This window comes from Schistocerca cancellata, chromosome 8 (genome assembly GCF_023864275.1).
Source record: "Schistocerca cancellata isolate TAMUIC-IGC-003103 chromosome 8, iqSchCanc2.1, whole genome shotgun sequence".
NCBI classification, from domain to species: Eukaryota; Metazoa; Arthropoda; class Insecta; order Orthoptera; family Acrididae; genus Schistocerca; species Schistocerca cancellata.
The window spans coordinates 141087230-141114744 of NC_064633.1; the positions used below are offsets into that span (position 1 = coordinate 141087230).

The 27515-nt window shown below is 41.3% G+C and overlaps 1 protein-coding gene across 1 annotated transcript in view; it reads left to right on the forward strand.

Annotated features, from left to right (window-relative positions):
- Nucleotides 1-27515, forward strand: part of LOC126094455 (dmX-like protein 2) — a 355200-nt gene that overhangs the window by 209591 nt on the left and 118094 nt on the right. The window contains exons 42-46 of the mRNA XM_049908834.1: nucleotides 437-601; nucleotides 9990-10222; nucleotides 12864-13039; nucleotides 23547-23689; nucleotides 25391-25635. Of these exons, the coding sequence (XP_049764791.1) occupies nucleotides 437-601; nucleotides 9990-10222; nucleotides 12864-13039; nucleotides 23547-23689; nucleotides 25391-25635 (962 nt within the window). The remainder of the gene's footprint in view (nucleotides 1-436; nucleotides 602-9989; nucleotides 10223-12863; nucleotides 13040-23546; nucleotides 23690-25390; nucleotides 25636-27515) is intronic.

Sequence of the window (27515 nt, forward strand, 5' to 3'; positions counted from 1 at the left end):
ATTTATCAAAGGCCAAAACAGTTTATAAAATTTCTTGAGGCTTTTTTTCAGCTACAGAGTACTGAAGCTTGTTTGTATTTCTCAGCTATGGGTTACATAGTAAAGCATTTTGCTTGTGTTTCACTAGTGTTGTTTGCTATAAACAATTAAATTCACTGTTATTAGCTAGGTGATTAATAAATTTAACATAAAAGCTTTACCTCGTGTTATGAATTGTGAAATTTACTAACCATTAAATGTTTTTGGAATGTGATTCTATTAGTTGTACCTTCAGTTACTACTCCTGTCAGTTATGAGAGCTTTTATACTCCTTTGCTTATTAATTTAGGACCTTGCTAAAACACAGATTAACTGTACAGGTGCATTTCACATGCACAGTCCATTCCTTCCCACTGAATGCTGTTTACCCTTTATATGTTGCATGGTATGAATATAGATGAGGGCATAATCGAAGTGAGCCAAGATATACGGGAACATAATTCAACTCCAACAATGATGCGTCCTGGGGAAAAACCCACACTTCATGAAATCCTTATGGCTGAGAAGATGGATTTTGAAGCTAAGGTGCAACGAGCTGCGAAAAGAAAAAAATGGTTGAAAGGTAATATGACACTAAATGAATCAAAATTTCTCAGGAAAGACAAATCTTCAAAATATTCAGAGAATATCGCATTTTTTTAGTAAGAGGAAGTCAAAAATTAAGATTTGCTTTGTTAATTATATACTTAACAAAGTTAGAAGACTCTTTTCTGGCACTTAATTTTGACTAAGAAAACTACTAGTAAAGTGTGTGTGTATGTGTGTGTGTGTGTGTGTGTGTGTGTTTGTGTGTGTATTTCTGAAAATTAGTATTTGTCTGCTTATTGACAAGAATTTTGTGGAGTTGGAGTAAGTTGAGCTTTGATTTGAGGCCGCAAATGATGAAAATATAAACTAGTGTTGTTACTAATATTATCTGACAAAAAGTCACTATAAGTGCTATTTTCTTTACTTTTTGACTTCCACTTGCTTTATGAAAAGTAGACAGCACTGTGGTATTGTCTTGTACATTTGAGTTACTTGTTTCTGACAAGCTTAAGTTACCATTTAGCTGACAAAATACTCTGTTGCTTACCATTCCACATGTTAGATCAAGTAAGTGATTTAGCCTCTTGTACATGAGGAATTTATTTACGTGTCAAAACTTCTGACAATGAATTACAACAGTAAATTGCTTTGCAATGACAAGATGTAAAATGACTGTGATTGTGTAAAACACATGAATTGTATGTTATAAATAAATTTTAATTATTTCATTGTTCTTTAATAGACGTCATATGTGGGGGGAGGGGGGGCATCAAAAGTAAAAGAAGGCCTGTAAGAAAGTATCAGTCTGCAAATTTTTATTTATGCAGGATGAAACCTCCTACTTTGGTGCAAACCAAATGTTTGTGGCATGCAGCTAGATTGTATTTCCCTTTCTGACAAGAGATTTCTGTTAGTAAGGTTAGTGCACTTCTGCATAGCAAGTAAATTGTTATTTTAGAAAAAACCCTTTTGCTATCCTTTGTCTTTGAATTACATCTGCTGTGCAGATCTCTACGTATGTAAAAGTAGCTGTGAAATTGAAAGAAACAGAAAAAAGTGCTGAATGCAATACATAAAGAGGCTCACGTGAAAGGTGCCATTCCAGTCACTGACTGCAGATCAGTTTATGAGTTTAATGTCCAGAAGTGAAATAATTGAGTGTCAAAATGAACTTTTGTTCCTGGCTAGGAACATCATAAAATTGATTGGCTGATCTGGATTTGTAACATTAGCCAGCTTGGCCTTGCTGTCTTGGTACTGTGAAAAGCTGAAATCAGGGGAGGGGATTACAGCCATTTAAATCAGGGGAGGGGATTACAGCCATTTCTTTTCCAGAGGACCTGCAGCTCTACTGTTTGGTTTAGCAGTGATGGCATCCTGTTGGTTAAAATATTTTGCAGGTAAAATAGTCCTCCATTCAGATCTTCGGCCACAGCTACTCAGGAGGATATTATCATCAGAAGAAATACATAGGTAGGAGTGTAGAATGTTAGCTCCCTTAATTGGATAGGTGATTTAAGGAATTTGAAAAGGAAAATGTGTAGATTGAGGTCTGAAACAGTGGAAATCAGTGAATCAGAGTGGAGACAGAACACGCTTGCTTATGTCAGTAGATGGGCAACAACAGAATATCAAATAAGAGTAATGTAGTAGGTCTAAGGAAATAGGAATTTGTGTAAGCTACTATCAGTACCACCAGATTTCGAGAAGAATGTAATCATTTCATGTCCAGTGAAATCAAGTCCTGACAGGGATGGACGTCACTGAACCATCAAATTTCGAGTCATCACTGTAAAACTGTAACATGAATTATTGACAGTTTAATGGGAAGACTGGCAGAAGTCATCCTCAAAGAAAATTAGTTTGAGTTACAGAAATGTGCGGGAACATAAGAAACAATTCATCTTATCCTAGAAGATAGATTGAAGAAGTCAAACTTATGTTTATAGCATTTGTAAATTTAGAGACAATTTTTGACAATGTTGAACGGACTATAGTCTTTGAAATTCTGAAGGTAGCAGGGGTCAGATACCAGACTGCAATTATAACCATTGAATGGCCTGAAAGGGAAGCATTAGTTGAATCAGGAATGTTTTAGCATGTCCCTAATTTTATCCAGTATAAATATTGAGCAAGAAGTAAAGAAAACCAAACAGAAATTTGGAAAGGAAGAAAAAATAAAAACTTTGTTTGCCGATGTTCTAGTTCTATAACAGACAGCAAAGGAGTTGGAAGATCAATTGAAAACAGTGGATAGTGTCTTGAAAAAGTAAGATGAACATCAACAGGAATGAAAGAAGGATAATTAAATGCAGTGGAATTAAATCAAGTGACGATGGGGAATTGGATTACTGAATGAGAGATTAAAGGTTGTAGATAAATTTTGCTATCTGGGCAGTAAAATAACATGTAATGGTTGGCATAGAGGAGCTATAAAATGCAGACAGCAGTTCCAAGAAAAGGGTTTCTGAAGAAATGAGTTCATTAGCATCTAATATAAGTTTATTGTTTGGCAGTCTTTTCTGAAGGTATTTATGTGGAACATAGCTTTGTATGGAAATGAAACCTGAACAGTAAACACTACAGACAAGATGGGACTGGAAGCTTTTGAGGTGTTTTGCTACAGAAGAATACTGAAGATTAGATGGGTAGACTGGATGACTAAAGGAGAGGCGTCAAAGTGAATGAGGGAGAAACGAGATTCATAACACACTTTGTGTAAAAGAAGTGCTTGTTCGATATGATGCATGCTGAAGCATCAAGGACTAATTAGTTTAGTTGTGAGGGAATTGTGTTGGGTGAAAATTCTGAAAGGAGACCAAGGTTTGAGAAGCATTAGTAGGTCAACAGGATATACGTTCCAGTAGTGACATGAACATGAAGACACTTGCACCGAATACCTTAGGAAAGCTTCATCAAACCAGTGTTTGGACTGAAGAATACCACAATCAACAAAAACGTGACATAAATTTAATAAGGTAGCTCATAAATTGTGTACAAACTTTCAATTTTCAATACTCAAAATTGATATTGTATGGTTTTCAGAGCAGAGGATCGTGAACATTTGAGAATTTAAAAATTAAAAGAAGTTTTTCCTTTTTAAAAGAATTAAATAATTTCTTTTGAAAATTGCCTCATTGTTTTCTTCTTCTTCTTCTTCTTCTTCTCTTGTCTTCTGTGGGACTTGAAGCTCCCATGTCAATATTGCCTCCAAATGCTTCCATCTTGTGCTACTTCCTGCCAATTATTTATGACCATTGTGTTGTACATAGTTCAATTTCATGTATCCATTTTATTCTGGGTCTCCCCTTCGTCTCCTGCCTAATGGCTTCTCCGTGAATATTGTTGAACCAGTTATTGTTCTTTGATGGCCTGCCATTGAAGTCTTCTCGAATTTATTATGATCATTGTTGTTGCTTGTTGTGAAAGTATGTGGATTGTTCAGAGAGGCCATCTGCATCTGTCTCACATGTCAAGATGCAACTTGTTAATGTTGAGAGGCAGCACCATTAATTTTGAACAATATGGGAACATAACATTTGTTTAACAGGATATATGCAGCTGAGTATCGTAGAATCATGTAATAAACCACCTCAGTTGTAAATAGTTTTATTGGTTCAGTTCGATCGGTTTCATGCGGTTATAAGCCCATCTTCAGCTGAACAAGACTGTAGTAGGAAAATGGAGAAACTATAATAAGAGATTATATACTGTTCAACGCTTGTTTGTTGTTAATAGTGGGAATTCACTGACCAACTGTAATTATGAAGTTGATATGTTCAGCTTAGTCAGGATGAAACACAGGTGTCACAACAGATAATCAACAAAATTACGTAATGTCGTGACCAGTCAGAGGAAAAAAACTAAGAGAAAATCAACGAATAATGTAAGGGAACATATACCATGAGGCGTGTGGCAGCCACACACTGGCCACCAGGTTGCGGGCACAAGACAGCGGCACATTCCTTTAATTGTCAGATTAGATTAGATTAGATTGATACTTGTTCCATAGATCATGAATACGACACTTCGTAATGATGTGGAACGTGTCAGGTTAATAAAAGATGTCTGTACAAGATATTACATTACATAAAATATTGCACGACACTAAGGTATAAGTTGGTTTTTTCCCTCCCTTAATTTATATCTAAAAATTCAGCCAATGAGTAGAAGAAGTTGTCATCTAGAAATTCTTTTAATTTATTTTTAAATGTTGGTTGGCTATCTGTCAGGCTTTTGATGCTGTTTGGTAGGTGACCAAAGACTTTCGTGGCAGCATAATTTACCCCTTTCTGTGCCAAAGTCAGATTTAACCCTGCATAGTGAAGATCATCCTTTCTCCTGGTGTTAGAGCTATGCACACTGCTATTACTTTTGAACTGGGTTGGATTATTAACAAGAAATTTCATAAGTGAATATATATACTGTGAGGATCCCTAGATCCTTAAATAGATGTCTGCAGGATGACCGTGGGTGGGCACCAGCAATTATTCTGATTACACGTTTTTGAGCAATGAATACTTTTATACTCAATGATGAATTACCCCAGAATATGATGCCATACGAAGCAGTGAATGAAAGTAGGCATAGTAAGCTAATTTACTGAGATTCTTATCACCAAAATTTGCAATAACCCTAATAGCATACGTAGCTGAACTCAGACGTTTCAGCAGACCATCAATGTGTTGCTTCCAGTTTAACCTCTCATCGATGGACACACCTAAAAATTTTGAATATTCTACCTTAGCTACAGACTTCTGTTCAAAGTCTATATTTATTACTGGAGTTGTGCCATTTACTGTACGGAACTGTATATACTGTGTTTTATCAAAATTTAAAGAGAGTCCAGCTGGTACTATTTCTCCTGGTGGATACTCAATTATCACTATATTTAATGTGCACATAATTTTCACATTATTATTATTTTTTGTTAATTGTATTTTGACAGTGTACATCTAACCATTGTTTATTCAGTTACGTATTTGTATCTACCATTTGTTAACAATCGGCATAGTCAGCTCTGTAGCTATTTGCCACTAGATGGCTTTACTTTCCCTTGCTATACAATGGTTCCAGTTTCTGTGCACAGTTGGCTTGTACCACAGCATCATACCATATCTCAACTTTACTTGCAGATGTCAGCTTGATCATCACTTCTTTACATAATTTTGTTGATTATCTGTTATGACACTCATGTTTCATTCTGACTAACCTGACCTTATCAACTTCAGATTCCCAGCTGGGCAGAGAATTCCCACTATTATTGTAACAAACGTGTTAAGTGGTATATGGTCTCTTATAGTTTTTCCATTTTATTACTGGAGTCTTGTTCACCTGAACATCGGCTTATAATCGTCCTAAACTGGTCATAATTGAACCTATAAAACTATTTACAACTGAAGTGGTTTATTCTCTGTCCATATGGGAACACACTAACAAAAGTCAAAAAGTGCTTCCAGCAACTTAAGCCTTGTAACAAGCCAGGTGATTGTTTGATTCAACATGACAATGCTCGGCCTTATAAAAGTTTGAGAACCTTCGAACATATCACTAAACAGAGTTAGACAGTGCTAACCAATTTGCCCTAGAGTCCTGACCTAGTTCCATCAGACTTCCACTTGTTAGGACCAGTAAAGAATGCCATTCGTGGAAGACATTTTGAAGATGATAAAGAGAGAATTGACACAGTGAAGAAATGGCTTCATGACCAGAACAAAAAGTAGTACTCACAGCTTATACGTGCACTTGGGACTAGAGAAAGGCCATAGAACAGGAAGAAAATTACTTGGAAAAGTAGGGAGTGCAGAATAAATCTCATTATTTCTTTTGACCATATTATGAAAAGAATGGATTACTACTCATAATACACCGGATTGTTAAACAAGTAACTCTTCGGCCAAAAGGCCTTCTTCAGAATTAGACAAAGCAAGCGCATGCACATGCGCGCAAACACACACACACACACACACACACACACACACACGTGTTCAAACTTTTGTGTGTGTGTGTGTGTGTGTGTGTGTGTGTGTGTGTGTTCTATTGTTGATGAAGGCTTTACTGGCTGGAAGCTTTAGTTGTGATATTCTGTTGTGCCTATCTGCGACTCAGCATCTCCACTGTATGGTAAGTAACAACTTTCCTTTTCATAATATTATTACATTCCATCCTGGATTTTCCATTGTTTGAATGTCCAAAGAAAGTATGCCTTGCAGTCTGCCGCTCATATTCTAGTGGTTAGCATTGTTGCCTCTGGACCATGGGATCCCATGTCCAATTCCCAGGCATGTAGGAGATTTTTTCTGCCCAGGGCCTGGGTGTTTGTGTTGTCATCATCATTTCATCACCATTCAGGAAAATGTCAAGACTGGACAGTGAAAAGATTGAGAATTTGTATGGGTGCTAATAATCACACTGTTGAACCCCACAAACCAAAATCATAATCAATATCATCATCGTCATCATCATCAGGATACCTCACAGCGTTACAGATAAGCCACATAAACTGGTGTGCAAAACTTAAGAATGAAAGTAACTTTCACAAGACATGTCACTGCCAAGTAATGTAGCCCAGTGAATGTTGGACCTTACATAAAAAGAAATGCTACTGTATAATACAGAAGGTTTTTGAAGGAAATGTGCAATGAGATGAACAGAAATGACACTTTTTATTCAAAGACAATAATTACACTGTAGTCACCACGGTTCATGACGGTCCTCTAGAAATCGTGCAAGGTGGGACGTGGTTCTTAATAGTGTATGTGATCACCACAGACAGCAGTGTGCTCTCTGCAACTTGCTCCCATGCTGGCCACAAGATGGCTCAGGAGTTCTTGTTGTAGGCCTTGCCATTGCTCCACCAGCACAGTTGACAACTGCTGGATGATCATTGATGCATGTAGAAGTGCTGCAATATGTCTCCCCAGTGTATCCCACATCTATTAAACAGGATTTAAGTTGGGTGAATGGGTAGGCCATCACTTCACCAAAAGCCTTCTCATTCCAGAAGTTCCCTTCACCTATACTGTTCAATTTGATCATGCACTGTAATCCATTACAATGAAGTCAGTGCCAAATGTACCTGTGAAAAAAACACACATGGGGAATGAATACAGTGTCACAATAGCATTGATCTGTGAGTGTACAAAGATTTGGAGGTCAGACACCCAAACAATATTATGCCTCCTCACATCATAACAGCTGGACCATCAAAACAATCATGCTCGACAATGTTTCTGGATCTATAACAGTCTGGAATGGAACCAGGAACATTGTCAAACATGATCATTTTGGTAGTCCAGCTGTTATGGTGTGGGGAGGCATAAAATTGCTTGGGTGTACTGACCTCCAGATCTTTAAACACAGCACACTCACAGATCAATGTTATTCTGACACTATACTCCTTCAGCATGTGCTCTTTTCAGGTGTGCATTTAACCCTGACTTCGTTTTCGCTGGATGACAATGCGTGACCGCATTAAACTGCGCAAATAGAAGAGCTCTTGGGAAGAGAGGATATTCAGTGAATTGAGTGGCCTACCAATTCCTCCAACTTAAATTCCATCAAGCATGTGTGGGATGCATCAGGTAGACATATTGCAGCAGGTCTGCAGACACCAATGAACACCCAGCAGTTGTCAACCACACTGGTGGAGTAATGGAATGCTCCAACACAAGAACTGCTTACGAACGAAGTGGTTAGTGTGGGAGCACATTGCAGAGCACGCATTGCCATCTGTGGTGATCACACACTCTATTCAGGATCATATTCCACCCTTGTAATGTCCAGGGGAAAGTCATAAATTACAGCAACTTAAGTGTAATTATAGTCTTTAAATAAAACTGTCATTTCTGTTTATTCCATGGCGTATTTCTTCCAGTTACTGTCTGTACTGTACTGTACTGTACTGTACTGTACTGCTGCAGCTCCTTCTGTGTAAGGTCCAAGTTTCATGGGCGGTGTTACTTGGTAGTGACACATCATGCAAAAATTACTTTCATCTTTACGTTGTGCACATCATTGTATGGAGAAGAGAAGAATCTTACTATCATGCAACCAGCAGCTTTTCTCAGGTGTAGTACACAAAATTTTTTGTACGAGTAGTATGCAACCAGGTGTTCAACTATTTTTCCCTTGCCACCACTGCCTTCTGTTGCCCAGAAGAAGAAATTCCTGTCTATTCAGCATTTCCCCATTGTCATAAAGGGACAACGCACAGATTTCACAGTCAAGTTGCAATCCCTGTTGCTAAAATCTTTATGATACAGAAACGCAAAATTCACTTGTAGCTAAATATCTAGGTTTTCTTAATCCCATTGGCTGTCCTGTACTCCTTCCTCTGCCTAATTAGTAATTGCCCTAATTCTGTATTGATTTGAAGAACGTAAACTGCGATTGTTGTTGTATAGTCTTTGGATAGGCTATAAAGCTGTGTAATTTTGTAAAATCCTGTTAATATTGGTAGCATGTCAGTGATTACATTGAATTACTCTGAGCTATGTTTGAAAGTTGCTTTATCTCTCTTGCATTTCGTAAAGCTGCTGTTACTGGAAGGTGAATTTCAGTGCGGGAGAACCATTCACACAGAATATAATAAATTTATCAGGAGACAATGACAAGCCAGTACTTACTTTCAAGTAAAAAAATCTTAGCTTTTGGAACTGTCAAGTCCATTGTCAGAGAAAAAAGAGATATGTTCGGTAAGGGTAGAAAGCAGAAGACTATAAGTAAACGTCTCCAAATTTTTTACTTTTTTCAAGAGAGTTCTCCTTTTGATTTAATTCACATGGGAAATTGTTAGTTAGCAATGTGAATAATAGAAATGCAATTATTTTAGTATAAGATTGAAAATGATGATTGACAGGATGGTGTTTCATTAAATGTAGATGTGAAACTGCATAACTTAAAATTCTTCTGTAGGTTGAGAGGAAGTTTTACCGTGTGCACATATTTATCAGTGTCTTTTTGTGATTTCATCTTTTTGCTGAAGAATGAAAAGATAAGTGCTAATACCATCTTACTTTCATCCTTTTGTCTTTGCAGTTAGTGGTGGAAGTAAATAACGAGTAAGAAATTACTATTTTGTAACCATCCATGAATTTACATAATCATGTATATGTTTTAATAGGTTTTATGACAAATTCTTGGCTGTATAAAATCAGAAGACAGTTCATAAAAATAGTGTGTCGTGACTTTCCCTTCTCATACACAGTTTTCACTTTAAAAAATTGCTTTGCTTGCTGCATGGGATATAAGTGTTTCTTTCAGAGTAGTTAATTTGAAGTCTTTGTTCCTGTCTCTGCCTTAGATACTAAGACATTATTAATCATTAAGATACATAACAACATTTCTCTTAAATTTTAAATGCTTCGATACAAAAAGATACATGTATTGCTTAATAAATTAATCCATAATTTTCATTGCAGCCAATGAAACACTCTTGCGAACACTACAGAGTTACTGTAGCCTGCATGGTGCCAGTGGTGGTGGACTGGCATCAGTGCGAATGGAGCTTGTTCTGCTGCTGCAGGAGCTTCAGCAGGACAAGAGTCAGCAGACGTTGTTGTCACCACTTCCATTTCCAACAACACTCCCTCTTTTATCTGCTAGTGTTGCGTCTAACAAGACTGTCGTCGGCGACCCTGTTCGGCTGTTGCAGGTAAGCGAACAGACGGCTGAAAGGTGATAACATATTTATTTTCCTGTTGGTGCAGAAAATGAAAACTTTTTGGCAGGTGCATAACGAATGTCTCTTATCACACGAGGAGTGGCATGTTGAATTAAAGTTCATTGTGACTGAACATTGCAAAAAAGTTAGTAAAATGACTCTGATTTCAAAGTGAGAAGAGCTTTTGCTTTATGTAACATTATTACTCAGAGAGATGTCATTAAAGATTTGCCTCCTAAAATTTTTAAAGGAAATTCAAGAAACTGGCCGTGATGATATTTAAATAAGCTTCTTGTCATTCATCTGAATTTAATTAAGAAGTGAATTTTTAAGCAATTGCTTGTGAACTTCGTGGTTTACCTCCTCTGAAAAATACTTAAGCAAAACTTATGGTTCTTTATTCAGTATATTTACACCATTTAGTAAGTACATTTTCATTTTATTACATATGTACTTGTCCAACAGTAAAACATTAAGCTGACCGTGAAAATTCATAAATCACTTTCTCTGTACAGTAGATAGAATTGATGAGAATCCATGATAACTTTCTAACACCAACCAAATAATATAAAGAATTTTATGTTTGTAATGTCATTCAAATATTGAGAGTGAATTTTGATTGGTAATGTTTTGCATATGTGGATGCAATTGTCAGGTATAGCAGTGGGACAGGTATTTCAGGGAAATAAAATATACTGTGTGATCAAAAGTATCCGGACACTTGGCTGAAAATTACTTACAAGTTCATGGTGCCCTCCATCGGTAAAGCTGGAATTCAATATGGCATTGGCCCACCCTCAACCTTGATGACACTCTTGCAGACATATGTTCAATTAAGTGCTGGAAGGTTTCTTGGGGAATGGCAGTCCATTCTTCACAGAGTGCTCCAGTGAGGAGAGATATTGATGTCGGTCGGTGAGGCCTGGCACGAAGTAGGCATTCCAAAAAAACCCAAAGGTGTTTTATAGGATTCAGGTCAGGAGTCTGTGCAAGCCTGTCTATTACAGGGGTGTTATTGTCGTGTAACCACTCTGCCACAGGCCGTGCTTTATGAACAGGTGCTCGAGCATGTTGAAAGATGCAATTTCTATCTCTGAACTGCTCTTCAACAGTGGGAAGCAAAAAGGTGCTTAAAGCATCAATGTAGGCCTGTGCTGTGATAGTGCCATGCAAAACAACAAGGGGTACAAGCCCCCTTCATGAAAAACCCGACCACACCATAACACCACCACCTCTGAATTTTACTGTTCGGCTCTACACACACTGGCAGATGACGTTCACCGGGCATTCACCATACCCACATCCTGCCATCGGATTGCCACATTGTGTACCGTGATTCATCACTCCACACAACGTTTTTTCACGGTTCAATCATCTAGTGTTTATGTTCCTTACACCAAGTGAGATGTTGTTGTCAGTTACTGGTGTGATGTGTGGTTTACGAGCAGCTGTTCGACCATGAACTCAGAGTTTTCTCACGTCCCGTCTAACTGTCACAGCACTTGCAGTGGATCCTGATGCAATTTGGAATTCCTGTGTGATGGTCTGTGCCTATTACACGGTATGACCATCTTCAACTGTCAGCAGTCTGTCAGTCAGCAGACGAGGTCGGCCTGTAAGCTTTTGTGCTGTACGTGTCCCTTCACGTTTCCACTTCACTATCACATTGGAAACAGTGGACCTAGGGATGTTTAGAAGTGTGGAAATCGTGTGTACAGATGTATGACACAAGTGACACCCAATCACCTGACCATGTTTGAAGTCGGTGAGTTCTGCGGAGCGCCCCATTCTGCTGTCTCGTGATGTTTAATGACTACTGAGGTCGGTGATATGGAGTACCTGGCAGTAGATGGCAGCACAATGCATGTAATATGAAAAATGTGTGTTTCGGGGAGTGTGTGGATACTTTTGTTCACATAGTGTATGTATTCAGAGTGTAGATATAACTTGTGAATCAAATGTCTTGTGATGGTGGTGGCAATGAGGAAAACTGAACGAAAAATCTAACGCTTCAGAATAACAGTGTGTTGCATGATCAGCATTTTCAAGGAGTTCCAAATATTGCCTATATTTTCTTAGGCTTTCAGCTTCCTAGCCCTGAATTGACACATCAAATAATATATCTCTGTGCTCAAGCAGTGCTGCAGCAGAAAAGCAGGCACAGTTTCATTGTTAAGTATTGTATTTCCTTTGTTCTCCTGTGTTTCAAGTCCATCCTTGTACTCATTTTTATTCTCCTTAAAACGTGAGCAGTTAAGTAGCATTTTGTCCATCTCGTGTATCATTAACAGTTCTGTCCAATAGAAATAGTTTTAGCGTAACTTATCTGAAACATGTTTACTTTTCTTTACCACTCCATGAAGAAGATCAAGGATTTTTGTTCATCCAACAGACCTGTAATGTCTCCTCTCCATGCAATACCCCCCCTTCTGCACCCCCTACCCACCCACCCACCACCACCACCCAGAATTGCTCCATTGCAGCCAATTATTTACAACTAAGGATAGTACTACAGTACCTGTTTGAAATTTGGAAGTACCTAAATTAACCTATAAATTTGTGTTTGAGTGTCTAACTTACATGTTCTTGACCTTAATAATTACATTTATTTAATTTACTTTGCTCCTAACAGGCCCTAGCACATGATATTCTTCAGACAATAATCGAGATCCGCAGGCCACCTACTCCCTCCCACACAAACTTCCGTGAAGTATTTGTGTTGCGTGATCTGGCTATCGCATTGTCAGCGTGTATATATCAGTCACTTTGTGACTCTGACACATTCATCGTGAAGCAACATCTCGACAGGTTTGTTGTACAAGAAACTTATTATTTGATAAGACGAATATTTATACCAGTTGGATTGTTACCAGCATGAACTGTTGCACAGATCTTCTAAATGTGAATAGTCATGCAGTCAACTGTAGTTAGACAGTATGTGATCCGTGGGTGACTTGCTCAATGTGTTGTAATTACATGGAACAATTTGACTCGTAGGTTATTAACTTAATTTGTTATGTAAAGTATGGCTGCATGCCGAACATTTAGAAATAAGCTCAAATGTTCAGCAAACAGAAAAGAATATTGAGTTCAATATTAAATAAAAACAACTAAAATTGCATTGTTTAGTCATGGAGTTGACCATAAATCTGTGAATGATAAGATTAAATTGACATGTTTTGACAACAGGAAACCTAGCTAAAAGAAATTTTGGTACTTACGGCAACTGAAGTAATATGGATTTGAAATTACTTTACACTTGCGCAAATAAAAGAAAAATTTCTTCAAATTTATGTAGGTAACATATCCATTTTAAATTTTAGACGGTCCCAATATGTGTTAGTACCATCTTCATTTGCAAATGCTACATTCTCAGTAAGAAGTAAATGATATCTTTCATCTGTTTGATTTGAGAGCTACATTTGTGTTGTTTTTATTTCTATCAATTGTTATATGTACATGTAGTATTAGAATATAAATTTTTGCCCATGAATAAGTTCTGTGCTATGGCTTAGTTTCCATTGTGGCCATGAAATATTCTTACTTATAATATTATTAATAAAATGTATATCAGTTTAAAAAATGTCATGCAAGCACTTTTCGTGAGACTGATGAGTCAATGATGGACCTTGATGAGTGAATAACATGTCTTCTGTGACTGTGTGTTGTAGAGATTTGACAATAATATGAAGAGGATAGATTGCTACTCACCATATAGGAAATGTTGAGTTTGCAGACAGACACAAGAAAAGACTGGTAAACAAGTAAGCTTTTAGCCCACAAGTGTTCTAATTTTGAAACCCCCCCCCCCCCCACACACACACACACACACACACACATTTGTGTGAACACATTGTGTGTGTGTGTGTGTGTGTGTGTGTGTGTGTGTGTGTGTGCGGCAACTCAAGTAATATGGATTTGAAATTACTTTACACATGTGCAAATAAAAGAAAAATTTCTTCAAATTTATGTAGGTAACATATCCATTTTAAATTTTAGACGGTCCCAATATGTGTTAGTGTTAGTAGCGCATATCATTTCTAATCAGAGGAAGGGTTTTTGGCTGAAAGCTTACTTATTTACAGGGTGTATACGACCCAGGACAACCAAGAGATCCAGGAAAAATCCCGGAATTTTTTAGGATTCTGGGAATTTTTCAGTGTTTTAGTTTTCTGTTAAATTTTTGTAATTTTGACTGGTAAGAACCGATATTCTAACAAGGATATTACTGTATCCTGCTACTACAGAATAACACTTCAACAAAACATAAAACTAGAGAAAAAAATGAAAATAACTTAAATTTCAAAGGAAATTTGCCTTATACAACAACGACACACACATAACAACAAATTGCCTCTGATGAGCATGAAGTCATGACTGCTTACATTAGATTCGTTTTAGCAGTTACGAGCAGGCTCATGCGCTTGCGCAGTTGAGTCTCATTTGAGCAGTAGATTCTCCCACTTCTAGCTACAAGGAATGTGGCAGTTGGCTGTGCAAGCAGTCACAGCAAGCAGCTAGATGCTACCGGGAAAAGGGGGCCACCAAATTCATATTCTTGAGGGGGAAAAAAGCTTGTTTCACAAAGCACTTAGCATCCAGTGCCCGTTGGTCTATCGGTTATTCATATGAATATAATAGAGAGAAACATTCCACATGGGAAAAATATATCTAAAAACAAAGATGATGAGACTCACCAAACAAAAGCGCTGGCAGGTTGATAGACACACAAACAAACACAAACATACACACAAAATTCAAGCTTTCACAACAAACGGTTGCTTCGTCAGGAAAGAGGGAAGGAGAGGGAAAGACGAAAGGATGTGGGTTTTAAGGGAGAGGGTAAGGAGTCATTCCAATCCCGGGAGTGGAAAGACTTACCTTAGGGGGAAAAAAGGACAGGTATACACTCGCACACACATATCCATCCGCATATACACAGACACAAGCACCCCCCTGCGGGTCCGGGGATTAGAATAGGCCCGAGGTATTCCTGCCTGTCGTAAGAGGCGACTAAAAGGAGTCCATCCCCCTCACGGGGGTAGTTAGCGCCTGCGTCCGGAGACGGACGGTTTCACGACCTATAATCGTGGTCTTTTTTGTTTTTCACTTCTCGTTTCTTTCTTCCTTCCTTTTGTTGGTCCCTTTCTTTGCTCTTCTCCACCTCACTGTCTTCCTTACTCTTTCCCTTGACTTCTCCTTGCCTTCTCATTGCCTTTTTCTCCTTGCCTTCTCATTGCCTTTTTCTCCTTGCCTTCTCATTGCCTTTTTCTCCTTGCCTTCTCATTGCCTTTTTCTCCTTGCCTTCTCATTGCCTTTTTCTCCTTGCCTTCTCATTGCCTTCTTCTCCTTGCCTTCTCTGGTCTCCGCCTCGGCGTTTGAGACAGTCTGTCCTCTTTCTCCCTCTCTCTCTTCTTTTTCCTCTTCTTCCTTCCTCCCTGTGCGTGTCTGAAGGCCGACCCACGCGTTCGCACGCGTAGCCGGTGACGGGGTAACGCGTAAGTCCCCGCCCTGGGTAGACATGTAAGGCACGCGCGTACCCCCTGGTAAAGGCCAGGCCCGGGGAGGGGTGATTGCCTGAGCTGATACCTTCTGACCATGCCGATTGGTCCCTCCGTCTGTTTCTCGGGAGGTGTGACCTGAGGTGTAAACATTCACCTAAGGCGGGAGTGCCCTCTGAGAGGGTCCCCACAAGGAAGGAGCGCGCCATCGGAGACGCTGGCAATCATGGGGGATTCCTCCGCAATGGATTCTACTCCATCGCTTTCGACTTTGACCCAAAAACGGAAACGTGACCAGCCAACAGTGACAAAAGTACTACCGCCTGCCCCACAGTTCCTCGTAGTTTCTCGCACTGAGGACGGAAAGGATTTTTCCTCTGTCAACCCTTTTGTTATTCAGAAGGGCGTTGATGCCATAGCCGGATCTGTCAAATCTTGTACCAGGTTGCGTAACGGCACCTTATTACTCGAAACTGAGAGTGCCTTTCAGGCACAAAAACTGCTTCGGGCCACCCTCCTGTACACGTTCCCTGTCCGGGTGGAGGCCCACCGAACTTTGAATTCGTCTCGTGGTGTAGTGTATACTAGCTCCCTCGACGGATTGACTGACGAGGAGCTTCAATCTTTCCTCGCTGAGCAGGGCGTGACGGCTGTCCATCGGGTCATGAAAAAGGTCAACAACGACCTTGTACCGACCCGGACACTCTTCTTGACCTTCGATAGTGTTAAGCTGCCATCGCGCATCAAGGCGGGCTACGAGGTTATTTCTGTTTGCCCCTATGTCCCGACACCTACGCGCTGCTACCAGTGTCAGCGTTTCAATCACACTCGACAGTCTTGTTCCAATGCGGCTAAATGTGTCACTTGTGGCAGGGATGCCCATGAGGGTGACTGTCCACCTCCGTCTCCTCATTGTGTGAACTGTCGGGGTGACCATGCCGCATCCTCCCGCGACTGTCCTGTCTATAAGGACGAACGTTGCATCCAAGAAATTCGTGTCAAAGAGAAAGTGTCCACCTCGGCTGCTCGCAAGCTATTGGCTAGTAGGAAGCCCACGCTGCTCCCAGCGGGGAAATATAGTACTGTCCTCGCCTCTCCTCGGACTACCCGGGAGGTCGCAACCCAGACATGCGATCTGACCTTCAGCACCACGGTCGTCCGTTCGGCCAGTGCTAAGATCGCGCGGTCGACGTCTCCTCTTCCTCCCATCACACCACTGACACCAGCCACTTCCTCAGCTTCTGCTAAGTCGAAGACCCCGAAGTCAGATGCACGGTCCTTCAAGAAGGAACCATCCCGTGCAGACTTCCTCCGTCCCTCGACCTCCCAGCCTTCGACCGGTACTTCCACCAAACGTCCTTCCAAAAAGGCGCATAGGAAGCACAGTTCTCCTTCTCCGCCACGGCGCATCTCTTCTCCTGCGCCACCCAGCGGTTGCCGCCCCAGGCCGTCATCCGTTTCGCCTGGCCGCATCGCCGGTAGCCGTACATCTGGCCGTTCACCGGCGGAGGAAGCTCCCCCTCCCGGCCATCCTCCCGAGATGGCCGATGACCCTATAGACCCAATGGACGATGACTGTCCGCCTACTGATAGCGGCGGCAGTGCTCGCTCGAAGCCAGGCCCTAAGCGGCCTTCGAGGTGACCCCTTCTCTCATCTTCCTTTTCTTACGATGGCACTTATTCACTGGAATATTCGCAGCATTCGCTCCAACCGAGAGGACTTGAAGTTGCTGCTCCGCTTGCACCGTCCGCTCGTCGTAGCCCTGCAGGAAACGAAGCTACGCCCATGCGATCACATTGCCTTGGCACACTACACCTCTGTGCGTTTTGACCTACCCCCTATGGTAGGCATCCCAGCTCATGGAGGGGTTATGTTGCTGGTCCGGGATGATATTTACTACGATCCCATCACGTTGCACACCGGCCTGCAGGCAGTCGCCATCCGCATTACTCTCCCCACTTTTACGTTTTCCTTTTGTACCGTTTACACTCCATCGTCATCTGCCGTTACCAGGGCAGACATGATGCAACTTATTGCTCAGCTACCTGCACCGTTTTTGTTAACTGGAGACTTCAATGCCCACCATCCCCTTTGGGGTTCTCCAGCCTCCTGCCCGAGGGGCTCCTTGTTAGCAGACCTTTTCAACCAGCTCAATCTTGTCTGCCTTAATACTGGCGCCCCTACTTTTCTTTCGGACACATCTCATACCTATTCCCATTTAGACCTCTCTATATGTACTCCCCAACTTGCACGCCGGTTTGAGTGGTATGCACTTGCTGATACATATTCGAGCGACCATTTCCCGTGTGTTATCCATCTCCTGCAGCATACTCCCTCTCCGTGCTCCTCTAGTTGGACCATCTCCAAGGCAGACTGGGGGCTCTTTTCTTCCAGGGCGACCTTTCAGGATCAAACCTTCACAAGCTGCGATCGTCAGGTCGCACACCTCACGGAAGTCATTCTCGCTGCTGCTGAATATTCCATCCCTCACCCTACTTCTTCTCCACGTCGCGTACCGGTCCCCTGGTGGACCGCAGCATGTAGAGACGCTTTACGTGCTCGTCGACGTGCTTTACGCACCTTTAAACGCCACCCTACAGTGGCGAATTGTATTAATTATAAACGATTACGTGCTCAGTGTCGTCGTATTATTAACGAAAGCAAGAAAGCCAGCTGGGCTGCTTTCACAAGCACCTTCAACAGTTTTACTCCTTCTTCTGTTGTCTGGGGTAGCCTGCGCCGGCTATCTGGCACTAAGGTCCACTCCCCAGTTTCTGGCTTGAAGGTCGCGAATGAAGTCCTTGTGGCCCCTGAGGCTGTCTCCAATGCCTTCGGCCGCTTTTTCGCCGAGGTTTCGAGCTCCGCTCATTACCACCCTGCCTTCCTCCCCCGCAAACAGGCAGAGGAGGCTAGGCCACCTGACTTTTGCTCCTCGAATTGTGAAAGTTATAATGCCCCATTCACCATGCGGGAACTCGAAACCGCACTTGGCCGATCACGGTCCTCCGCTCCAGGGCCTGATTCTATTCATATTCAGATGCTGAAGAACCTTTCTCCTGCGGGTAAAGGTTTTCTTCTTCGTACATACAATCGCATCTGGATTGAGGGACATGTTCCCGCATGCTGGCGCGAGTCTATTGTTGTCCCGATTCCTAAGCCGGGGAAGGACAAGCACTTGCCTTCCAGTTATCGACCTATCTCACTTACCAGCTGTGTCTGTAAAGTGATGGAGCGAATGGTTAACTCTCGATTGGTTTGGCTGCTTGAGTCTCGACGCCTACTTACCAATGTCCAATGTGGATTTCGTAGGCGCCGCTCTGCTGTTGACCATCTGGTTACCTTGTCGACCTTCATTATGAATAACTTCTTGCGGAAGCGCCCGACCGCGGCTGTGTTCTTTGATTTAGAGAAGGCTTACGACACCTGTTGGAGGGCGGGCATTCTCCGCACCATGCATACATGGGGCCTTCGCGGTCGCCTCCCTCTTTTTATTCGTTCCTTTTTAATGGATCGACAGTTCAGGGTACGTGTGGGTTCTGTCCTGTCCGACACCTTTCGCCAGGAGAATGGGGTGCCACAGGGCTCAGTTTTGAGCGTCGCTCTGTTCGCCATCGCGATCAATCCAATAATGGATTGCCTCCCTGCTGATGTATCAGGCTCTCTTTTTGTGGACGATTTTACCATCTATTGCAGCGCGCAGCGTACACGTGTCCTGGAGCGCTGTCTTCAGCGTTCTCTTGACCGTCTTTACTCCTGGAGTGTCGCCAATGGCTTCCGTTTTTCTGCCGAGAAGACGGTCTGTATTAACTTCTGGCGCTACAAAGAGTTTCTCCCACCGTCCTTACGACTTGGTCCCGTTGCTCTCCCAATCGTGGAGACAACCAAATTTTTAGGCCTTACCTTTGACAGGAAACTTAGCTGGTCTCCACATGTGTCATATTTGGCCGCCCGTTGTACCCGTTCTTTAAATGTTCTCCGTGTTCTCAGTGGTATGTCGTGGGGAGCGGATCGAACCGTCCTACTTCGTCTATATCGGTCGATCGTCCGCTCCAAGCTGGATTATGGGAGCTTCGTATACTCCTCTGCACGGCCATCCATCTTACGCCGCCTCAACTCCATACAACATCGGGGTTTACGACTTGCGATAGGAGCATTTTATACCAGTCCCGTAGAGAGTCTTCATGCTGACGCTGGCGAATTGCCACTCACTTACCGGCGCGATATACTGCTTTGTCGGTATGCCTGCCGGCTACTGTCAATGCCCGACCATCCGTCTTATCGTTCCTTTTTTGACGACTCTCTTGACCGTCAATATAGGTTGTATGTCTCTGCCCTGCTACCCCCTGGAGTTCGCTTTCGTCGCCTCCTTCAACACCTTAATTTTTCACTCCCTGCAACCTTTCGAGCGGGCGAGAGCCACACGCCACCTTGGCTCCAGGCTCAGGTCCGCGTTCACCTTGACCTCAGCTCGCTCCCAAAAGAGGTCACCCCCAGTTCGGTCTACCACTCCCGTTTTTTGGAACTTCGTTCGAAGTTCATCACCATGACTTTCATTTATACAGATGGCTCTAAGACCAATGACGGGGTCGGGTGTTCCTTTATAGTCGGGGCACAAAGTTTCCAATACCGGCTCCATGACCATTGTTCGGTCTTCACAGCTGAGCTCTTTGCCCTCTACCAGGCTGTTCTTTACATCTGCCGCCACCGACATTCTGCTTATGTCATCTGCTCAGATTCCCTGAGCGCCATCCAGAGCCTCAGTGATCCGTACCCGGTTCACCCTTTCGTACACCGGATCCAACGCTCTCTTCAGCGGCTGGTGGACGTCGGTCCGCCGGTTAGCTTTATGTGGGTTCCTGGCCATGTCGGTATCCCTGGGAACGAAGCTGCAGATGCCGCGGCCAAGGCTGCGGTCCTCCAGCCTCGGACAGCTTCTTGTTGTGTCCCTTCGTCTGATTTTAGCAGGGTCATTTGTCGGCGCGTTGTGTCGCTGTGGCATGCCGATTGGGCTGCACTTACCGACAACAAGCTTCGGGCCTTAAAACCTCTTCCCGTGGCTTGGACGTCCTCCTCACGCCCTTCTCGGCGGGAGGAGGTCGTTTTAGCAAGGTTAAGGATTGGACACTGCCGGTTCAGCCATCGCCATCTGCTGACGGCTGCGTCGGCGCCGTTCTGCCCATGTGGGCACTTGCTGACGGTTAGACACATTTTAATGTCCTGTCCCGATCTTAACCAACTGCGCCTCGATCTTAACCTGCCTAATACTTTCGATGACATTTTAGCGGATGACCCACGAGCAGCTGCTCGTGTTCTTTGTTTTATCAATTTGACACACCTCGCTAAGGACATTTGATGAAGTTTTTTAATCCTATGCCTGTCAGTCTGTCTTTTATTGTGTTTTTCCTTTTAGTTGTTGTTGTCAACTTGTGGCTCGCGGTGCATTTTTAGAGTAGTCAGGGCGCTAATGACCATTGAAGTTGTGCGCCCTAAAACCACAAAAAAAAAAAAAAGACACAAGCAGACATTTGTGCATATTTTCTGAAGATTTCTTGTTCTCCCGATTACAAATAATACGATTCGCTATTAATTGCGAATTTTTTCTAAAAAAAGAAAGAGGGACTGGCTGTCAAACTGGCCCAATGGGAGCAGGAGAGGCACCACAGGACATTTCAATTTCCACTGTGCTGGCATCCGTTACACGTTTAAATTCCACGGAGCGAAATACAGTGATGTGTGGTAGAAGTATGCTGTCTGAAGGGGCGGGGCACTGCACTTTGGCACATTTAAGATCAAACAACATGTCTTACATTTCCTCGAACACGTATGTTTTATGTTTCAGACTTTTCAGGAAGATGTGCACTACAAGATGAACATATTTTTGAAAATTCAATCTTTTTTTAAATATTGGCCCGGTTAGCAAATATCTTGGATCCGAGGCTGATGCGCAGAGCAGTCTGAGTTATAGTGTGTAGTCTCCACGTGACCCGTGTTTACATTTAGTGATTTTGCTGTTTCTACTTTGTTTACTCTCACGTCAAATGAAAACAAAGCGGGTACCTGTGACCGGGCGCTATCAAGTGAATTACAATACGTTCAAATAATTACAGGTGATTAAAAAATGTTATTAGTTTCAGATTTGATTTTATTTCCACCTTTCTAACAGTCAAGCATTAATCGCCTTGCAGAACAATGAAGTTATTTTTGTCCGTTTGCTAAAGAAATTTGACTTTCATTAACCTTTTCGGCAGAGGCAGTCAATGTATTTGAAACGAAGTGTTTAATTCCACAGTACTGGCTAGTTTCAACTGTTCGCTGCATTTCAAGTGCACGTTTTCATCTTCTAGCACGTGTGGCATTATGCCATAATAAAGAACCAAACATGATATAATACAGTACTGGTGCTCCAAGAAAATTTACATCCCGAAAACCGCACTGAAAAGCTTACTATCAGGTCGAGGTCTACTTCACTGGGAATATGGATATACGAATGTGCACTTTAAGTATGCATTTTAAATGTGCACACTTTAGTATGGTTCACAAAATTCCCATGCTCTTGTAGTGTCCTCCGATGTGGCTGGCTCTGAGCACTATGGGACTCAACATCTTAGGTCATAAGTCCCCTGTCCTCCGATGTCTCGTTTCTTTTATGACATAATGTATGATCTTTCAATGTTTTACAAGTAGGCCTACATACATACGGGCTTCCTACGTCATGGTAGCTGCACAAGCACGGTGTCGCCTGTTATATGCATTCTTTGGCAACTGCTGAAACAAACCTATTTCTAACAGGTCACGGGAAAATATTGCGAATGGTGGTCTGTTAGAAGAATTTCGAACCCTGAAGATCAGACATTTATGTCATTATTAAAAATTTTACTGGCACATTTCTGTGATATATGTTAAAATGTAACACACCCAAAAAAGATCAACAGTATATGTGAAAGCTTAGCTTCTCTTGTAGCTTATTAACCGTAGAGACCAATATTATATGTGAACGCTTTTCTTTTCTTGTGGCAACACTATGTGTAATAATTTAAACTATTAACTTTCCCTGTTTGTGTGCTCATACTACTTAACAGTGACGTTGCTGTTGGCTGACTACATCATGTGTCCTATGCTCTGAATGTCCGCCGTTATTGTCTGGCGAGATCACGTGACATGAGCTATGACTGGCTTACAAAAACGCATCGCAATCTCGATTTCAATGATTCGGAAAGTAACATACGGTGTTTGGTGGAATTCCATTGTATACTTTCGTAATACGAAAATACGCAGCGTACATGTTGCTGCACATCAAAGATATCTCCAAAACGTGTCTTTTTCCTTGAGTTTCATTTTCTAAAGTGCCGGGAAATTCAACGCCCAGGAAATTCAATGCCCGTGTATAAACCCATAACCATTCAAAGGACTGATAAGTTTTGCTGGGAAAATATACAGTCACTTAACACGGAAAAAGTGTGTTTTCACCCAGGAGAAAGTGTATTTTTAACTGGGAAATCCGGGAAACATACAGAATTTTTTTTTGCTTGCCCATGTATACACCCTGATTTAGCAGTCTCTTCGTTGGGCCTGTCAACAACTCAACATTTCCATTATATGGTCAGTAGCAATCTATTCTTTTCATAATGCTGTCGTTATTCTATTCTGAATTTTCTATTGTAGAGATTTAGCAGTTGTGTTATGTGAGTTCTTTGTAAAGTGACAGCTGCTATTAGAGCAAAGCGTTTAATCATAAATATAACAAGTTTACCTTGTAATCTGTGCTTGTTTAGGGTTTCTTTCATGTGCCTATTAGTGCTTGTCTGTTTTAAAGCTACCAGAGCTCAGGGTTGGAATCGTTGGTACGTCTTAATTCAGTCTACACTAGTAGTCACCTGATTGCTGGACACAGTCGACGTCGGCGCTACAGCAGTGATGAGCCTCTACAAGTTACAACACAACCTGCAAAATGGCCAGGTGTGTAGTATGTTGTTTCTTGTACTTCCATCCTAATGTCACCAGTTATGAAACCAATGTTCTTATCATGAATTAATAAATTTAGTACCAGGCATGTTGCAACCCTCAAACTACCTGTGAAACATTTTCTTGTATATACTCTGTGGTTTGTCATCTGCACTGCATTCTCATCTGTTACTGCAACCCTTTTCCAGTGCCTAAATCAGCTACTTAACTGGTATTACACAGATATTTTTAGATGATATTAACTGTAATAGCAATGTGAAAGAGATTTGTCTGCTAAACTGTGGGGAGTGGGGTACCTATCCACAGCTACACAGCTAACACTCTTAGGTTATTTTATGGCCCATTTGCTTGCTCTCTCCTCAACTTTCATTTATGTCTATTATACTTCCATCATATACCGAATTTGTAATGCCATCGTTTTTCTTTATTGGCATTATTATTGTAATTATTATTATTATTCATGTTGCTAATTTTTTTCTAGTTCACTGATTGACCATTACATTTTTATTCTTTGTCACTTTATTTTACTTTCTTACATGATGCCCCCTCACCTAGCATCCACAAAGCTCCAACATTCGTGCTTATTCACATCCATCCAATTCTTTCTTTCTTTCTTTCTTTTTTTCCTATGTTAATGTAAGTGTTATTCCAAGTCCACAGTTTTCCTTCGCACTAACCTCCTGCATTCAGTAGTAAATATGCTCTCTATTTTCAGCTCTCTATCCCATATTCCTGGACATTGAGAGGTTCTGCTTTGATTTTTAACATACTTCATACGTATGCCACAAAATTATGAGATAGAAATGCTGGCCAGTACTTATCTTCAAGAGAAATGTTAGTGCCGCTGGTAGATGCATACAAAAGTACATACGCTATCCTGGCTTTCAAAACTAATATTTCATCCTCAAGGAGAAAAAGAGGGATAAATTGGGGAAAGGTAAAAAGGAGGGACAGGTCACCCTGATCACAGGATGAGAGGTACTTACCCGTTGTGAGACAAAGGGATATGGAAGGGGTTCACAGAGATCAAAGATAGTATGTTGTGAGTACTGTCTGCACAAACGAAGTTGACATTTGACTTGGTGGCTGGTGAGAGCAATCACAAAGACATTTCCAAATTAAGATTGCTCCTATCTGTCTTCACATGTTGAGTGTGAACTAGGTTTGCGCAACCAGTACTGTGCCAGCTTCAATTCAGAGATGATGATTATGATCATAAGTGGATAAAGAGCAAGAAAAATACTTCAGAGCTATTTCATCATACCCTGTGTAGCATATTTTATTTTTCACTATTGTCCTGTGTGTTGTGTAGACTGCTCTTTTTGTGTGTGTGTGTGTGTGTGTGTGTGTGTGTGTGTGTGTGTGTGTGTGTGTGTGTGTGTGTGTGTGTGTTTAAACTTCATTTATCAAAAACTATGTTCTTCCTTCACAATTAATTTCCAGTAAATTTTAAAAATGAAGAAACTGGCCTATTGTGATGCATTTAAACAATGCATTAACTATACTAAGGACCTGAATCCAACACAGAGACAGTAAATCAAAGTATTCAAATTTTCATTGTTTCATCCACAAAAGTAATCCTGCTTCCAGATTTAATCCATACTTCAAAGTGGCCTAATTTAGATAGGAAATTGTTATTACAGGGATTATAGCTAAAGTATGTTTGTATTTATGTGGTAAACTTGTATTTACTAGGTGTGACCAATTTGCGAGCTCTGCTTGCAAGAGAAAAAGATGAAGACACTCCACGATTAAATGTGTTGCTTTGTGAAGCATTTGTTGCAACGTACATGAGCCTGATGGTGTATGCACTCTCCACGTGTGATGCCCTCATTCTTTACCGTCTTGCTGGGCAGAAGTTTAGTAGCACAACTTGGGCAACTTTGTTTGGTGGTGGTGTGAAGAAGCTTTTAAAAGTGGCAAGTGCTAGCTCCAGTCAGGTCAGTGCAAATTATTTGCAATACTATACAAACATGTTTTGTTCATAAATTTCTTACATAATCTATTACTTACACTAGCATGCTATGTTAACAATATGTTTTGTGGCACTCGTACTGTAAGGAACAGCTTAATTTCTTCCTTACTTTTGCTGTGTATCAGTGAACTTTCACTTTTGAAAGATTTTCCATTAATTCCTTTGCCTTTCGTGGGCAAAATCTCTTTCTGGAGACGTCCCCCAGGCTGTGGCTAAGCCACGTCTCTGCAATATCCTTTCTTTCAGGAGTGCTAGTTCTGCAAGGTTCGCAGGAGAGCTTCTGTAAAGTTTGGAAGGTTGGAGATGAGGTACTGGCAGAAGTAAAGCTGTGAGGACGGGGCATGAGTCGTGCTTGGGTAGCTCAGATCTGGTAGAGCACTTGCCCGTGAAAGGCAAAGGTCCCGAGTTCGAATCTCGGTCCAGCACACAGTTTTAATCTGCCAGGAAGTTTCAGTTTTGTTTTGCCTGGTGATGATCAAATCAATAGAAATTACTGGGTGTTTCAACAAGAGTGTCGGGGTTTTTAGGCTACATAGCATTTATTACATTCAACATACAATTATAAGTAATATTTCAAATGAAAGAGCAAATCAAACAGTTGTATTTGTGTATCTGTTTGCATGAGTATGCAAGGAAGAGTATGGGAAGACTTAGACTTATTGAAGAACAAGTTGAACAAGTGAGAAAGTCTTTCATGCATAGTACCAAGAAATCAGTTCTGAAGGATAACTGCAAATTAGCGATTTCATGGACATCTGTTAGAAGACTTACGATGTTGACAACTACATCCTTATCATTTTCAGTTGTTACAAGCTCTAAAGCCCACAGACTGCAGTTTACATGCAAACTTTGCAAAGAAAATGTTGCTGCATGACAATGAAGGTTTTCTAGATCGTGTCATTGTCAGTGATGAGTTGACATTTCCTCTAAGTGGATATGCGAACACAGATAATACTCACATCTGAGGGTCGACAAATCCCCAGAGATGCTACAGTTGCAGAGAGACTCGCCTAAAATGAATGCCTTTTTGTGCCATATCCCACTGGGATGTATATGGTCTTTCTTTTTTGGCGAAGGAACTGTAACTGGTGTTGCTTATCTTGATGTGCTAGAATTATGGCTCTTTCCTCAATTGGAAGAAGCTGAACCACAGAACTTTATTTGGCAGCAAGATAGTGCACCATCTCACTGGCACAAATCAGTATGTGATTGGTCAAACAATGTTGTACCCAGCTGCTTGATTGACCACAAGTGGCCGGATGACAGAGCTTGTCTCGCATGGCCTTCAGGTTCACCCAGTCTGACACCATGTGATTTTTACCTTTGAGGGGTTATAAAGGATCATGTGTATGTGCTTCTGCTACCAGCTGATCTACCCTACTTAAGAAGCAAGATTGAAGCAGTTGTTGCAACAATTACTCCAGCTACACTGAGGAAGGTCTGGGAAGAACTCACCTATCGACTGTGTGTGTTGTCTGACAAATGGTTCTTACATTGAACATTTGTAAGAAAAACTGTTTGAGTTGCTCTTTCGTTTGATGTATTATTTATAATTGTAGGTGAACATAATAAATGCTACAAAGCTTTAAAACCATAACAATCATTTTGAAACACCCAGTAGTAGCAAGTAAAGATTCATTTTATTAGCACTAGTTTTTGTTGCACAAAAATGATTCCTCAAATATGTATGAGCTGTGGCCACCACGTGCACAGATCTGTTGAGTTTCCCTGTAAGTATTCTAAGCCAGTCTCAGTAATCTGTTTCTTTAGTTTACTGTTATCTAATAACTATGTTCATACAAAATTCTCATACTTTGTGATAACTTGTATTACCTTATTGCAGTT